The sequence below is a fragment of the Anarrhichthys ocellatus genome, unplaced genomic scaffold, assembly GCF_004355925.1.
Source record: "Anarrhichthys ocellatus isolate YVR2014 unplaced genomic scaffold, GSC_Weel_1.0 scaffold312, whole genome shotgun sequence".
In the NCBI taxonomy this organism is placed as follows: Eukaryota; Metazoa; Chordata; class Actinopteri; order Perciformes; family Anarhichadidae; genus Anarrhichthys; species Anarrhichthys ocellatus.
In genome coordinates, this window is record NW_022280322.1 from 51,859 (window position 1) to 67,005 (window position 15,147).

The window sequence follows — 15,147 nt, forward strand, 5'->3', positions numbered from 1 at the left end:
AATAAACACGAAATGTCATACGTCGTACTTTTAAGAATAAATCAAGTTGCTACCCTTACCACATATGCTGAAATTCCAGCTTAATCTCAAAATGCTGTAAGATTTTAAAGAAATCTTCCTTCTCTTATTCTCTCTCTCTCTCTTTTTTTCCCTAATGCCCAGGTTACGGCATGATGACCGACGGCACCACAACGTTCGTCAACGCCTCCGCCTGCACCGTCAATTTCCTTCCCATGAACGCGCCCATCGTCTTTGACCTCCCGAACCCCGGGAGGACCACATGACTAGAGGAGGATCGCCCCAAAACGCCTGCCGTCGATCAAGAGAAAAGAGCTAAGAGAGGCAGGTGAGGGTCGGCGAAGCAGATTCTGTAAATACAAGGCAGGTGTGTGTACATGCCTGGAGACGGAGCGGACTAAAGGGAGGGGACGCTTCCTTTTTGCTGTTATTTTATGTGCCATCATTTCTTCATCCGAGTCTAAAAGCAGACAAATGGACGAGTGGAGAGATGCTTTTCAATGTGGACAAATCTCTGTCCTCTTTTACTGCACTGACAATCTGATGTGGTCTCAGAGAGACGAGAGAGACACTGCACCTACATCGAGCCATGTGACACGTTGTACGTTGTTGTTCACTCACATTTTAAATGAGCTGAAACCGTTAGGACTTAAAGTGAAACAACCCAGCGCCTCGTCTACGTGAGTTTTTGGCTGAGCCACGACTCAACAGCAGCGACGTTACATTGGGCCCCCCAGAGGGATTTTAACAGAACTTTTCAACCCCCCTCATCTTCCTTCTGTTTCTCTCCCTTCCTCGGGCCCAGAGAATGATTTTTTTTTTTTTTTTTTTTTTTTTTTGCCAGCGTGTGCGATCAAAGCGAGTGTGTGAGGGCAGCAAGAGGTCTCAGCCAGGGGCTGTGTGAGAGTCGGGGTGTCAGCCGTGTTGACACCGCTCCCCCTGGGCCTCATTAAAGCCCTCATAAGCGTGCCTAGAGGAGGACGCGGAGGAAACCACATGCGACACTTCCCCTTTGTTTAGTTTTTTTCCTCCCCTTTCCACTCTTTCCATGTACCTCCCCTTTCACCTTTTTCTCCTCTTATATTTTTTCCTTTTCTCTCTACTAGTCACGCTGTGAAGGACTAGCATGGCTTGTTAGCTGCGACTGAGAGGGCTGGCTTTTTGGACAGGTGCTACATGCTAACGCTACTCCTGGACAGTCAAACTGGTGGTTTACTAGGACCGTACCTCGTGTCGGGAAAGACGGAGACTTCTCACCCTTTTTAAGAATAAAGCTGTAACTACATGTACTGTAACTGGTTTAATGTAAATGTTCTCTGTCAATGTAAAGAAAAAAAAAAAGGTTTTCTCAAAGATTTCCAAGCTGTTGCAAGCTTTTCAAAAAGACTTCATATTTGTGGTTGTTACATTTCCTTCGGTCTATTTCCTAGTAATGTAAATGCTTATGATGGTATTTTCTTCTCTGTGAAGCTACTCTGCCCCATTTTGGTGATTAACTCTTTCATGTCTCTTTTGCAGTTTGTCTGTGTTTTAAAGAAAAAAAACTTTTTTTTTTTTTTTTTCTGCTTTGCTCTATTTTCTGAATAAGGATGTTCTCAGTAAGAGTCTGAATGTGCTTAGCATAACAAGACCACGTCACACTTTGATCTCGCTGCTCTCCGACATTATGTATGAAACGTTCCCCGGGGCTGCAGCTTACACTCGCTTCCTCAGCACATCAGCATTCATTGTGCCAGCTGATGTCTTAATGTTTCCAAATAGGCAAAAAGAAGGAAAGACGCAGCAGAATAACTTACCAAGAAAGTCTGTGTGTGTGTCCGTGCGTGCCTGTGCGTGTGTGCGGTTACGTGGGGCAGGTTGAGTTCTAGGCAGATCCTCACTTCTTCAAGGGGCAGGTTTAGTATGAAGATTAGGTTTAAATTATGGTGCGCAGAGAGTAGGGGCACTGCAGCTTAATAAAACACAGGCAAATATAGAAATCATAATTGCCAATTTGACAACACATGCATCTTAATGTAGGAAGTCCTAGTATACAGATGCTAATCTAGATATTGTACCACCTGCAGATGATTGTGATAAACCTACACAGACACTCTGTATGTCCAATAATACCGGGCCCACACAGTCGGAGTGATAGCAGTGAAATACATTCATTTGTTAGCTAACTTTTCAACACCACTGGTAGATCAACATCAAAAATGTAATTTGTTATATCGACCAAGGAGTTCATGATATCAGTTTGGCTTGTCTGTCAATAGGATGACAGAAAAACTACTCACCTGATTTTCATGAAACTTGGTGGAAGGGTGTACCATAAAAATGTTGGAGCTGCTCAGATTCATGGAGCTATTTTTAACTTTTAACATTGCGCGGGCATTTGGCCTTGGCGGAGCTCTGCAGTCTCAAAGTGCACCTCTAGTTTATAATATGTATTTGCAGCCCTTTTTTAAAATGTGGCATTTGTCAATTTAGTGAATATGAATATACTGGCAATATTTTCATTGCAGGTTTTACTAGTAATTAAAACTGTAGAAGCAGGCGGAAGCCTCATTGAAGTCCAAAGACAATGGTAGGTTTATTGACCGCAAATGTTGTAGCCTGTGCAGAGTAGGTAAAAGGGTTTTAGATTTCTAATTATGAACATAATGAAGTAAAAAATAGTCCACAAAGAGGTTGCATGGCAGACAAAGGCTGTTTGCTAATTAACAGCTAAGAAAGGTAAAAATGTATGTCATGTCATTCTCGGCTTTGCTGCTTTGATCTATAAGAGCAACAGGATTTAATTATTTGATCCCCATTCAAGATAGCACAGGGCTAACCACAAGCCCTGTGCTAACTTGAATACAGCTGTGGACTTGTATTGGTTGCGTGCTCCATTCATACAATTGTGGGTCAGTGTCGGCCTGGTGTTCAAGGTATGCACATTTCCTGATGCACACTCCATTCCAATTGGTAGCGGTAACACACTATGACGTTGTTTGCCAGGAGTTTAACGCCATTTGGCTGTCTTTATGTTACTGTAAAGGCAAATTATTCAAATGTGGGTAACAGCGGATCTCCTCGCACAACTTCTCTTCAAAACATCTTTTTCTCCGACTTTGCAAACTAGAGGCGCATACACCACCAAATGGATGAGAGTGTGGAACGATACTAGAGCATGCGCAGTCGGTCACAAATTTTAAGCTGCACACAGACATCCACATGGCGTCCGAGCGGACATGGACAGATGACATTTACAGCACGCAGACAAAAGTGGATCCTCGTGGTCACGGAAAGTATGGATTGGTTTTAAACCGGCTCAATGCGCATGCTCAAAGTCAGCAACCAGCAGTGAAATGACAACAGGAGGTGTCATATATACTGTACATATGTAGGGAACCCCAAACGACCCGTTCTGATGATAAATAATTGCAAATTGTAAACTATAATTCATTTAGGGTTCTCTCCTGATGAGAATACTCTTAAAACTGTAAGTTGAGCATCATTATTAAATATATATCGTGATAATTATCGCTATCGATCAAATCGATTGTGAAAATATCTTTGGCCATATTGTCCAGCCCTAATTCTTTGCCATTTTTTTCTATCACTGCTTAGGTTCTTCATGCAGAACTTTAACATTAAAAGCCTACTAGGAAAGGAAGAGGGTGTTTAATGGTATGTAATATTGTCACGCAGGTAAGAACTATCTCTGCTCAACACCTTAAGTATTTATGAGAAACAAACAGTTGCACCATGTTCACTTCACGAACTGGTTGTGTTGGATCAGAAGAATGAATCCTGGCACAATCTATCATTACGATCCAGAGTTTTGGGCATGGATTGGGGAGACTTAAGATGGGGTTAGCAGTAATAGTCTGAATGTAGGCAGGAGATGGTGTTGCACAACGTAGGGTGTGGATGTGCGTCTGTGCGAGTGTATTCAATACAAATAATAAGAGAGAGTAAAAGGAGTGTTCAGCTTCATCGTTTAAAACACAAACTTAATTATCATCTACGGCGTTCCAAGAAAGGAATAAAAGGGAACTATTAAAAACCAAAATATGGGAGGAACTTTCATCTCTGTTTCATGAAGAGCCGTCTGTTTCGTCCGACTCTCCACTTCCAGTCCTCATTTAGATGTCTCTTTGATGCTCCTCTGCTTCAGTAGCCGTGTTATGTGTGTTTCCTGTTTGTTTTTTTTCCGAGAGGGAAAAAAAAGAAAAAAAAAGTGCTGTACTATTTCTTGATTTCTTTCTTGGGGCATGCTTAAAGGAGTTAATGACTTCTGCTACTCAGACAATCTGCATATGAAGAGTTTTGTTCCAAAATGAGATATGTACTGTTTAAAAAAAAAAGGGGGGGTGCCACCCACACATGCCGAATGATTGACAGCTTAAACTTGAAAGCAGAATGTGGTAGTACTTTATGTGGTACTCAATAAAGCATTGTTTGTGTCCTTAGTAACATGTCTATTGGCTGGATACTTCAACGTTACTGGATGGTTATGAACTTCAGCTCTTTTTTTTTTTTTTAATGGACATATAACATTTTGGAATGAAAGTGTTCATATGGTATTGTATTTTGCCATCGTTGTTCGGGACATTTTTTGGGACAGGAAAATGAAAACCCAACAACTGCAAAAATGTAACTGTGTTGCTCCTGGAGACAACTCTAAAATGTAAATTACCTCTCTTTCTTAAAAACCACATGGATTCTGCTGGTTCTGAGAGATTGTTCACCGATTGAATAAAACCTTATCTGTGACTGCTGGATCATGCTTCCCTTACTTCCATCCTCGCTCTTCCTCTTTTGTCTCTCTCCCATCCTTTATTAGAGGTGGCGAGGAAACTTTTCCCGTCCTGTTTTTTTTCCCCCTTTTGTTCCAAATCAAAGGTATCTATGTCTCGTATCAATTATAGAGCCCAGAGCAGCGAGTTAATTTCCAGTATAAACCCTCGCTGCTCCGTCTCTGTCTCCCATTTTGCTCCGCAGGTCTTCCACACCTCTGCACATTCTAATGAGAACCCTCGTTCAAATAATTATATTAGTAATCCCAGGGGGAGACCGGGTAATTTATTCACGGATGGCTTTTTTACTTTGCCATTAATACAACTAGCTTTTATATATTCTTTTCTTCCTCCAGGTCCCTCCCTCCCTCGTTTATTTTCTCACTCTGCCTCTCCAACCACGATGCTGAGCTTTTTTTCTTAGTTCTGATTGTCCCTTTTTCTGTTTCCATCTGCTCGTCCCTCTCCCAGCTCCCCTCAGATAATGACTCCCAGCTCCCCTCAGATAATGACTCCCAGTAAATTTTTCCTCTCCTTCTCTGAGAGCTTCTGTACCACCTTGCTGCGGCGGCAGTGCTTTCCTTTGAATGAATGACAGACGTCCCCTCCGTCTCCTTGTCATCCATCTCACTTTTCACTTCCCGTGCGAACAAAAGATGCGCCTGGTCCTTCCCGCCGTCTGCATCATAAAAAAAGGCACTTTATTTGATTGGCTTTGGAACACAAATCAGTGTCAAATAGTCAGGCAGGAGAACAAGTCTCTCCTTTATTTTTTTCCCCCATATTTTTTCAGTCGTCAAATCCCTTGATGGATCCATTTGTCGAATCAGTGAAAGATCAAATTTGAAATTCTAAAGTCTTGCTGTGAGGGCCAGAAAAAAAACACCAAGAGGCCCTCAACCCTTCCCATATCATTTTGAGAATTTGTGATCATTTTGCCCACAAATGTATTATTGAAGAATATGCACCATGTAAACATAATATTAACCAAAGTATTAAAAGTAGTCTGACACAGGGCCTCTCTAAAGGGCCATCTTAAAGCTGCAGTTGGTAACTTTAATAAAAAATATAAATATCATATTTGCTCAAACTGTCAATATATCCTGCATGAGACAGATAATCTGTAAAAAAAAAAAGGAGCTCCTCTAAGAGCTCCTAATGGCATTTAGAAGATTCCACCGTGCCCGAAGAAGCCGAGGAGTCTCTAACGCAGCTGTCAATCACTGCTGGTGAATTTCAACTGCCAAACTAGGCAGCGCTGATCAAATATGAATTAAGATTCTGTTACTTCGTCGCCTATTTCTCACAGTACACGAAAATATGTTCTCAGAAACATATTTTCGTGTACTGTTCAGCTGTCAAATGAGAAAGTTCCCTCCGGACGGTGGGATTTTATAAATCTCAATGGAATCAATCAATTTAAGATCAAATTAAATCAGAATTATTTTTTTTTCTCATTTATTTGTATATTCTGTGTATGTACGTTGAGAGCAACGTAAAAACAAAAGAGTCAAATTCCTTGTATGCGTACGCATTCATGGCCAATAAAGCTAATTCTGATTCTGTAATGTTATAGAGAAGTTTTCAGAGGAAGCTAATTTGAGATGCTCACCATTTCAGCTTATATTTTGCTTTTTATAGCACATATTACCATATAACTAATTTACAATTAAATTAAATAACCACAAATTATAACTACACACTAAAACTACGGCCCCCGAGAGTCGGGGCCCTCGGTGCAGCTGGTAACCCGGCCACCCTTGTTGAAGCAGCTGTACGCAGCTGGGTGTGTGTGTGTCCTGGTGTGTTAGGTTGAGGGGTTTAGGAGATGTCATCGCTAACCAGCTTGCTAATTGTTTCTATCGATCTGTCGTCAGTGGATTGTATGGCAGGTAAATGGCAGGGACAATAAAACAGGAGCGTTAGCTGCTGTTCTCCTGGGCCAAAACGTCAGCGTGGTCTTGTTGCAACCTTCAGCTTTATTGAACAATTAAAATTACTGATTGGCTGTCAAGTGAACAGGTGTGTGTGTGTGTGTGTGTGCATGCGTGCATGTGTGTGTGTCTGTCTGTAGGTGTCTGTGTGCGTGTATGTGTGTCTTTGCAAGTTTGAGCTCCATGGATTTTCAGTCACTCTCCTTCAGACATTTTGATAGAAGGGACACAAGCGGAGCTGCATCAATAATTCATAAAGAACCAGTTTATCAGAGCAGGACCCCTACCTTCCTGAAGTTCTGCTTGGGGACACTTCCTGTGCGGGCGGGGTCACACGTCAGAAAGCGGCGTCGGACGGAGGTCCAGGAGGAGTGGACTGTGTTGCTCAGAACCCCCGGGCCCGTCTGAAACCATGCGGGATCGCCCTCAGACCCCCGGACAGAAGGAAAGGAACAAAGGAGAAAGAAAACAACACATAAAGGTGAGAGCACCCACATGATCGGTACCATTTTGCTTCTTCACAAGCTGAGAACAAAGTGTTTTTTGTGTCTGTAAACTTGCGCACAGACACACCATCGAATCAAATAAGATGCAGGGGGTCTCTGCAATTCTACACAGATGGTCGGTTTCTGGTCGAGACAATGCAGATCTGTGATTCCAAAGTTGGTTTGGAAAGGTTGCAGCTCATGGGTTGCCAGATAAGGCCCTCACCCACGCGCTCAACTGAAGCTCGGGGGCTCGGCTTAGTCGCTCAGCAGGAGTCCTTTTAGATCGTGCCCACCCGTGTGTCATTGTTCAAAGCTTCATATACACCTCCCCATGCCAGAAAAAGAGGCACCGCGACTTACCACAACTTGCCCAGTTTGCTTGTCATGGGAAGCGATAGTCGAGAGCCTGGGGGTGGGAGGTCCCCGCTGAGTTTACACAATCTGGCAACCCCGCCGTCGTCCACCATCGCCACCCCCTCGCATTCCATAGCCACCCACCCACTTCACTGTAACCCAGCGTAGACTTGCAGCCAATAAAACTACAATAGATCAGATGCTAAAGACAGGAAAGGAGAGGGACTACAGATTTCATTTGAAATGTGCCAATGTTCTGCTCAGCGTGGATAGAAGGCAAAGAATCTCTGTCTGTGTGTCCTTTGAATATCTCATGAACCGTTCAGCTGTTCTACTTAACACTTGGCAGGTGTATTGATGGGAACACAAGGATGTGCAGTGTCGAAGTTGGTGCAATTTGGACATGCGACACAGTCAATATTAATAAACTTTGAATAAACAAGCGATTGCGGCTGCCGGGGGCAGGGCTTCAGGGCTCTGTGGACTGATTCAAGTATGTCCTCATTGACTGCAGTTCACTTTTGCTGCCGGATGCTTGATGTTCTAATGTTACAACCAAACTCTTCTTCACTTTCCTGGAGTCAACGAGAGATGAGCGCTTCTCGACCACGCTGCAAGCAGCACTTCCTGCTCCTAACGGGCACCACACTGGTACTCATGAGCCATATGACATTATTTGTCTCACTACAGATATGTGCAGCGTACTATAACAAATGTTTTTTACCGCCGCAAAGGGAGTTTATGTCGCTCATGCAACGTCTTGGTCTCTGCTGGTTTTAGATTCAGCAGGAAGTGAAGAAGGAAGTTGTGATATGACACACGGCCATTATTGATGATGTCAAACTTCACAGCAAGATGCTCAAACTGCTCCCGAGTCATTCTGACGTTGAGAGAGTGGAGGATCTCTGCAAGGCACGGTCAGTCGTTAGCATGGAACAGGTAGAAGGGGTAGCTAAGTGTCGTATATGAGTGTCTGTGGTTTGCTGCTCACCCAGGAAGGAGGTGGGGCTGATGTGTCCCTCTTCCTCGGCGCAGTTCCTCTGGATCTCCTTCCAGCAGTGCTGCACAGCCGCACGTGGCCTTCTCTCCGTGCTTACCTGCTGGCTCCCCACTGAGGCAGCACGCCTGGAGGTGCACTGGGGGACAGACTGGGAGAAAAATTAGGGGGGGGGGGGGATTTGATGTTCAGAAGAAAGGCTGCACAACTACACTGAAAAATCATCTTCAGTTTTGCACCAAGCAGCTGATTCTAACGGCATGTCTGCACAGGAGGTGTTCATGCGATTCATGAAATAATTCCACTTGCAATATGTTTGAAAAAAAGCTGTTATCATTCGGAAATAAGTCTTAGTAAGTTAGATCATTTCACTTTATAGTAATTCAAGACACAAGATAAGTTTTGGAATCACCTACAAAGATGAAAACTCTGGTTTGAAATCAAGATGGTACATCATTTACATACGTAACGTAATGCTGTGTCTCCAGAATTAAATAGCAGCTTGATGTCTGGTCTGAGTGAACAGGCATCTGCACGTACAGTAGCGCCTAGCTCAACTGTAACTGGTCCTTTCTTTATATTTTTAAAAACTATTAACACACTGTTATTTAAGGCTACAAAAAGAAAACAGTGAACATTTCAAATCGCTTTTTAATTTCAGAAGGTTAAGAACAGAATTACATTTTTAAACGTGGTTCGGAGTCGTGGTTCTAGTATGTAATTGCAAATAACATTGGAAGTCGACAAAGTTCAATTAATGTTGGGGTTTAAACGGGTTGTTTCTTGTTTCTATGACCAAACAAATACTTGTGCATGGGAGTGTATGTATATAGATATGTATGTATGTGCATGTGTATGTTCTATGTATATATGTTATTATTGTTTTGATATATCTCTATATATGTCTCTCTCTATATATGTATATTTTTATCAAGCGGTGTTATGTTCCTTTAGTTATCCTTTTACCCTGTGTAATAGATAAATAAAATAAAATGTAAATTACTATGATTAATGTTATTATTAGTAATATTATTAATAATAATATCCATAATAATAGTTATTAATGCAATTACAAAATGACTACTAGTATTACTATCTCCAAAATGAAAACTCTTCTCCAAACAAAGTTTCTGAAGAAATATGATGGTGACTGTAAACAGATCTCGACTCCCTTTGTATATACAAAGACAATTTCCACCTCATGTTATTTGCATTATTTGACAGCTGGAGTGTCTTGTAGTCTGTTTATTCTCCCCAAACGGCTGATGTACTGACTGTACAGACACTAGCAGCAGAGCTAACAGAGGCTGTCTGTGTGATTGCTGTGACACAGGCTGCAAGGGGACGTTCTGAACACGGACAAGGCATTTACTTTATTTTGTATGGAAATCGTAAAGAATAATTTATTTGAGCGAGCAAAAATATATATATACTCTGCTCAATACATTTATTCCTATGTTTGCTATTATCCACATAAGTGTACAACAATAACCTCTCTCATTCAGTTTTATTCGTTTTCCAACTCATACATCTCTTGCTCTGTGTGCTGTTTTTAGACGACTGAAATTGTGGCACACTGTAACAGGGACGAGTGCACAGAGCGGGGATGAGCGGGGGGGATCCCGTGATTAAGTGTCCAAGGGTTTGTAAGTGCACAGAGCAGGACATTTGAATAAGTGAAACAGGGTGACAGAGGTCAGTCTTCTGGATATAAATCTATTTCTGTGCACTCAGAATATATACAGTCATTCTGTAGTTTCCAGACTTCTCGTAGGAACATACTGAGCTTTGCAGAGCAGCTGGTGTCTTCATGCATCACAGATCATACTGCAGCATTCAGTAAAAAAAATGTAAAGAATATTCTCAGACTGACATTTATAACTGAGCTTAAGTGATGTTATTGTTTTATTATTTTACGATGATGATCATTTCTATATAAACAGTAGGTTTGACAGATGACAAATGTCTTCTCGTCATGTGCTGTACCTTAGCGCGTTGGAGAGTGGCACCTGCAGTCTCTGGGCAACTCAGTTTTGTTGCTGAAGCTGTTGCTCTGGAGTCAGAGGAAGGCGATGCGACGCTGTTGGTGTGATAACCTGCTGCTGTCCGGCCCAGTGCACCAAAGCGCTTCAGAAGTTTTCTGTACTGCAGCTTCCTCTGCTCATTCACAGGCATCCGACTCCACACACACTCAAACTGAGAAGCAAAAGGAGACACGCACAGAACTAGAAAAGTGCACTCAGTAGAGAGGGAGCAGATCCCTCTCTACTCTCCCAAACAAAGAAGAGTTGAATTACATTGAATTGTCCCTCCGGGCTCCCATACAGCCAAGATAAAGGAGAAGATAATAAAAACGGGGATTTATTCATCTCATATCGTGCCTAACTTTAGTGGATCATAACATATAGAATTAATCTGCAGATTCTCCTGTTCAAAATGAGACCAAACTTTTCTATAGATGTCAGTTTTTGAATCGTGTCAAAGGCCATAATGTGGCCTGCAATAGAGTCGGTAAGGCTTCGATTGCTGGAAATGCATTTTGATACTGAAGCAGTTGTTGATCACTTGCGGCCGGTTAAGAGGAGTGAAGAGTATGGCTGTCACAGTGAAGGAATTTCCCATACGGTGATGATTGGCTCAATAGTGGGATATGCAGTAATTATGCCTTTTCTTTCTTTATTTTTTTACTTCATTTATCCAGATTTAAGTGCTACATAAATAAGCTTTGTTGGTAGGCCATTAATAGGAATATTATTACTTTATAAATAACGAAGAAGTTAAATAGGCATAACGTTATTCTTTCAGCTGAAACTCTTTAGTTGCGCCTGGTTGCTGTGATACGGAATGTCTGCGGAAGTAAAAATGGCGGCGGGGTCTATGTGTATTCATTTCTCCGCCATTGTTGTTGTTGATCCCCACTTGTAGCCTACAGGATGTGCCGGTTGGTCTTTGTGGTATTTGTCATGCTGCTGTCGTTTGTTGCAAAATGTAAATACGGGGAGCCCCCATTACAGAGAAAAACAGTTAAATAAAACAGTCAATAATATGTTTTTTCAAAAATTGTAAACAAATACAGTCGTAAATGAGCACAAAAAAATATTAGGCTGATGGATCCAGTATTGTGTGAGATTAGCCGTGGACAGAAAGACACACTCTCTCCCCACAGGTCTACGCCTGGCGGAGATAATAATCATTTGCACTGGGGGGGACTGGAACCCCAAAGAGAGTTACACACCGCACAGTAAATTGGCTTTACAGATGACTAACTTTCTCACACAGTCAATAAGTATCAGCAAAGATGAATTAGATTTTGATTAGAATAATTAAAGAAAACATATCAGACTAAAAAGAATGAAACTGGCAAATGCACTGAAATTCAGACTACTCTCCTCATTTGTAACCATGGACTGATGCCAGCGTGTGTTGTTTCAGCTTGAAAGCACCGGGAGAGTTGTTGGAAATGTGCTTTTTCTCTTAAATCTCTCCTCTTGGAATTTCAATGCACTGGAATATAAGTAAAGAATTTTTGTTATCTGGCTTTACCTGATCATTTGTGAGTTTCAGACAGTGATGATCACGAAGCTGTCTGAACTGCTCTTTGGAGACGGTGGTGCTGTTGGAGGGGTTCAGATCCATCAGCTCTCTGGTGATTTCATACAAGTGACCTGAGACAATTTCCTGGATCTGCTGCAGATGCTCCTTGACCTCGGAGGTCTTCGTAGGGATAGGGGATCCGGTCTTACTCAGGCACCTCTCTGACGTCTGACAAGAATAGTTCAACATTCTGGGGCGAATACATTTAGGTTAGCCTAGCTTAGCATAACATGGCTAATGCAGTCAACGCAAAGACGCGAATAGAGATAAATTAGTGCCAGGCAACGTGAATTACACGGCATGAATTGCATGCTGTGTCGCTGAAGCCATCAGCGTTGACATTCTCCTTTAGTCGCTGTTGTTGAAAAATTATTGTAGCCGTCCGTGGACATCCAGAGCTCTTCGATAGTAACTCATATTTCAAAAGAGACCAAAACAATAATGTTACGGCCGTATTTATCCTAATTTAGATGACGTTATTTTCAGTGTTGATGGAGCAGCTGCAATGTAGCATAGCTCCGATCGATCTGATCTCCATTAAAAAAAAACAAACATTTAAAAAGTAGTTTGCTTGTCGTCTTGCAGACGGACCTGACAAAGCATTAAGACTTTTGGCAAATCTGCATCATGGTGAAGTTATTTCGGCATCCTTTTGAACCATTGATTGCAATTAAATCACAGCAGATTCTGCTTTTTTTTGGCTCATACCATTGCAGTAAAGCCAATTATTTCAGCCGACATGTGACTTGCTTGATACAGTGAATGCAGCTCGGTGAAACACCTCCAGATGATGTTGTGAACCCAGACATGATACTTTTGTTTTTTTCGATATACATATCTGGGACTTTCACAACAGACAAGAAGGCCATGAACGCCTGGAGGATGGACAGCCACAGGAAAGTGATCAGCGGAGAAAATGACGACAAAGAAAAATGAAGCATGTTCGAAATTCCCCTTATACAAATTAGGTGCTGATGTAGTGATTAGTTCTCACAGCCTCTCTCGCAGAAGGACTCTTTCTGGCGCTCGGCATCAGGAGAAGCAGGGGGGCGCTCACACCTCTTCTCTGCTTTATGGTCAAACGCAGACAGGAAATCCATGTAAGCTAGCTTCGAGCCTAAAGAGAGAGGAGGGAGGAAGTGCAACATAAACAAGTTGGTTTCACACTGAATGATTTCAACTACCAGGTGCAGTTTTTAGCCTGCACAGGCAATAAGGCATCCCAGTGGATTAATCCTGCAGAGACCTTCTCCAGCGCCACCATGAGGTGGGATATTTTGTCAAATTACCTACACTAATGACCTTCCTATCAGCCTCAGCTGTTTAGTGCTACAGAATGCTAACATGCTCAAAATTACTATGAGGAACTAATAACTCATGAAATAATGTAATGCCAGCAGTGACCAGCCAGCTGCGGATGGACCCAGATCCGGCTTTACTAATGAGATCTAATGAAGGTATTAATCTAGCAAAATCTGAGTAGTGCTATTTTTTTCATTTCTGTCTTTAATTGTCTCCAATGTTTGTCTTTACAGAGAACGTAAAAGATGCCGTTGACTTGCGCAGGTGATTTACATGCTGCTCTCTGCGGACAGAGCAGCCATAGGTTTGTAACAGGCTTCACATCTCGTCCACTGTCACTGTGCCATCTCTGTTCAGCTCCAGGTGAGTCAGGGAGTCACTCAATCCCTCACAGTTCTCCTGCAAAATCTGTCTATGAATAGAACAACAAGAGCGTGTGATACAAACAGAAACTTGTGCTGCTTTGATTTCATAGATTCAATTAAGTATTTCTGTGCAGACGGATAAGTAAAATATTTTTGCCTTGAACTTTACTCACATCAGATGAAAAAGTATGAGAAAATAAACATTTGAAAACTCTCCACAAGTCCAGCAATTGTTATACATCTGAAAAAAAATGTTTTTCCGCTCTTAGAAATCTAACCTTTGTTTTCACAAAGCTAATAGATTGCAAACCCTATTGTACAACTAAACTTGAAAATGAGTGGAATTTTTAAGAAGCCCTGCTTTATGGCATTCAATAATATTTATCAAGAAAAATATTTTTTATAAGGGCTTAATAATCATAGTGTGTGCAAAATGTTTCTACGCAGTGCTTAAATGTTTGTTCATCCAAACCCCCTGGGAGCTTGTTCAGGAGAGTAAGCGCTCTAATATTATTAATAATAATACAACAAATGTAATAATGAAATGTACTGACACTGCATATGTTTTCTGTTGTGGCTTTTAGGGCATATTTTTACACTTATATCCTGCCCTAGTCATTGAGGAAACTATACCAACTGTGTCTATTATGTTGACTGTTTTTTATTTTTTTATTTTAATGGCTGCATGTATTTTATATTTATGTTATATGTACGTTTCAGGTTCATTAAGTTTAAATCACAACTTTTTTTCATATCAAGCTTCATCAGTGTTTTTGTTGTTACAGTGTAGTTAATAGATATCAAATTAAAAATATTTCTTTAGTTTATTTTATATTGTTGGGCTTTCCAGACTAGAAAAGCCGGTTCGCTCTGTCTCTCCCTTCTTACAGCTGACATCCACCCTGCATTATTTGCACCTTCAACACCTCCATAGCACACGACACATCCATGCAGTGCTTTCACTGTTGATCAGCCCACTCCATTGTTTGTTCAGTGTTAAACTTAGTTTAAACTGTTTATTTCAAGTGACTCTCTTGCGTGAACTCCTTCCTTAACAAAGATCCTGAGCCAGTGTGTGATAACTGGTCAATGTCTCTTAAACTAGCAAGCTCAACCCCTGCTACTAAAGTCCGCCCAATACTGCATATGCCACCTACTTAGCCGGCTAACTAGCTAGTTTATGAGATTGGAATATTGTTCAGCATCAAAGTTTAGTTAAATGGTTGGAGTTCTGCTAGTCCCCAAAAAACACATTAGGTTTTAGGCCATAATGTTCCATAAAAAAAACAACTTACGGTACCAGCCAAGTCTTGAAGTCCCAGTGAA

The 15,147-nt window shown here is 41.6% G+C and overlaps 1 protein-coding gene across 1 annotated transcript in view; it reads left to right on the forward strand.

Annotated features, from left to right (window-relative positions):
• The window catches only part of LOC116401275 (metallophosphoesterase domain-containing protein 1-like), a 41,108-nt gene extending 36,344 nt beyond the window's left edge, over window positions 1–4,764 (forward strand). Inside the window, exon 5 of the mRNA XM_031879599.1 lies at window positions 163–4,764. Coding sequence (XP_031735459.1) covers window positions 163–284 — 122 coding nt within the window. The 3' untranslated portion in view covers window positions 285–4,764. The remainder of the gene's footprint in view (window positions 1–162) is intronic.
• Window positions 4,765–15,147: the final 10,383 nt, after the last annotated feature.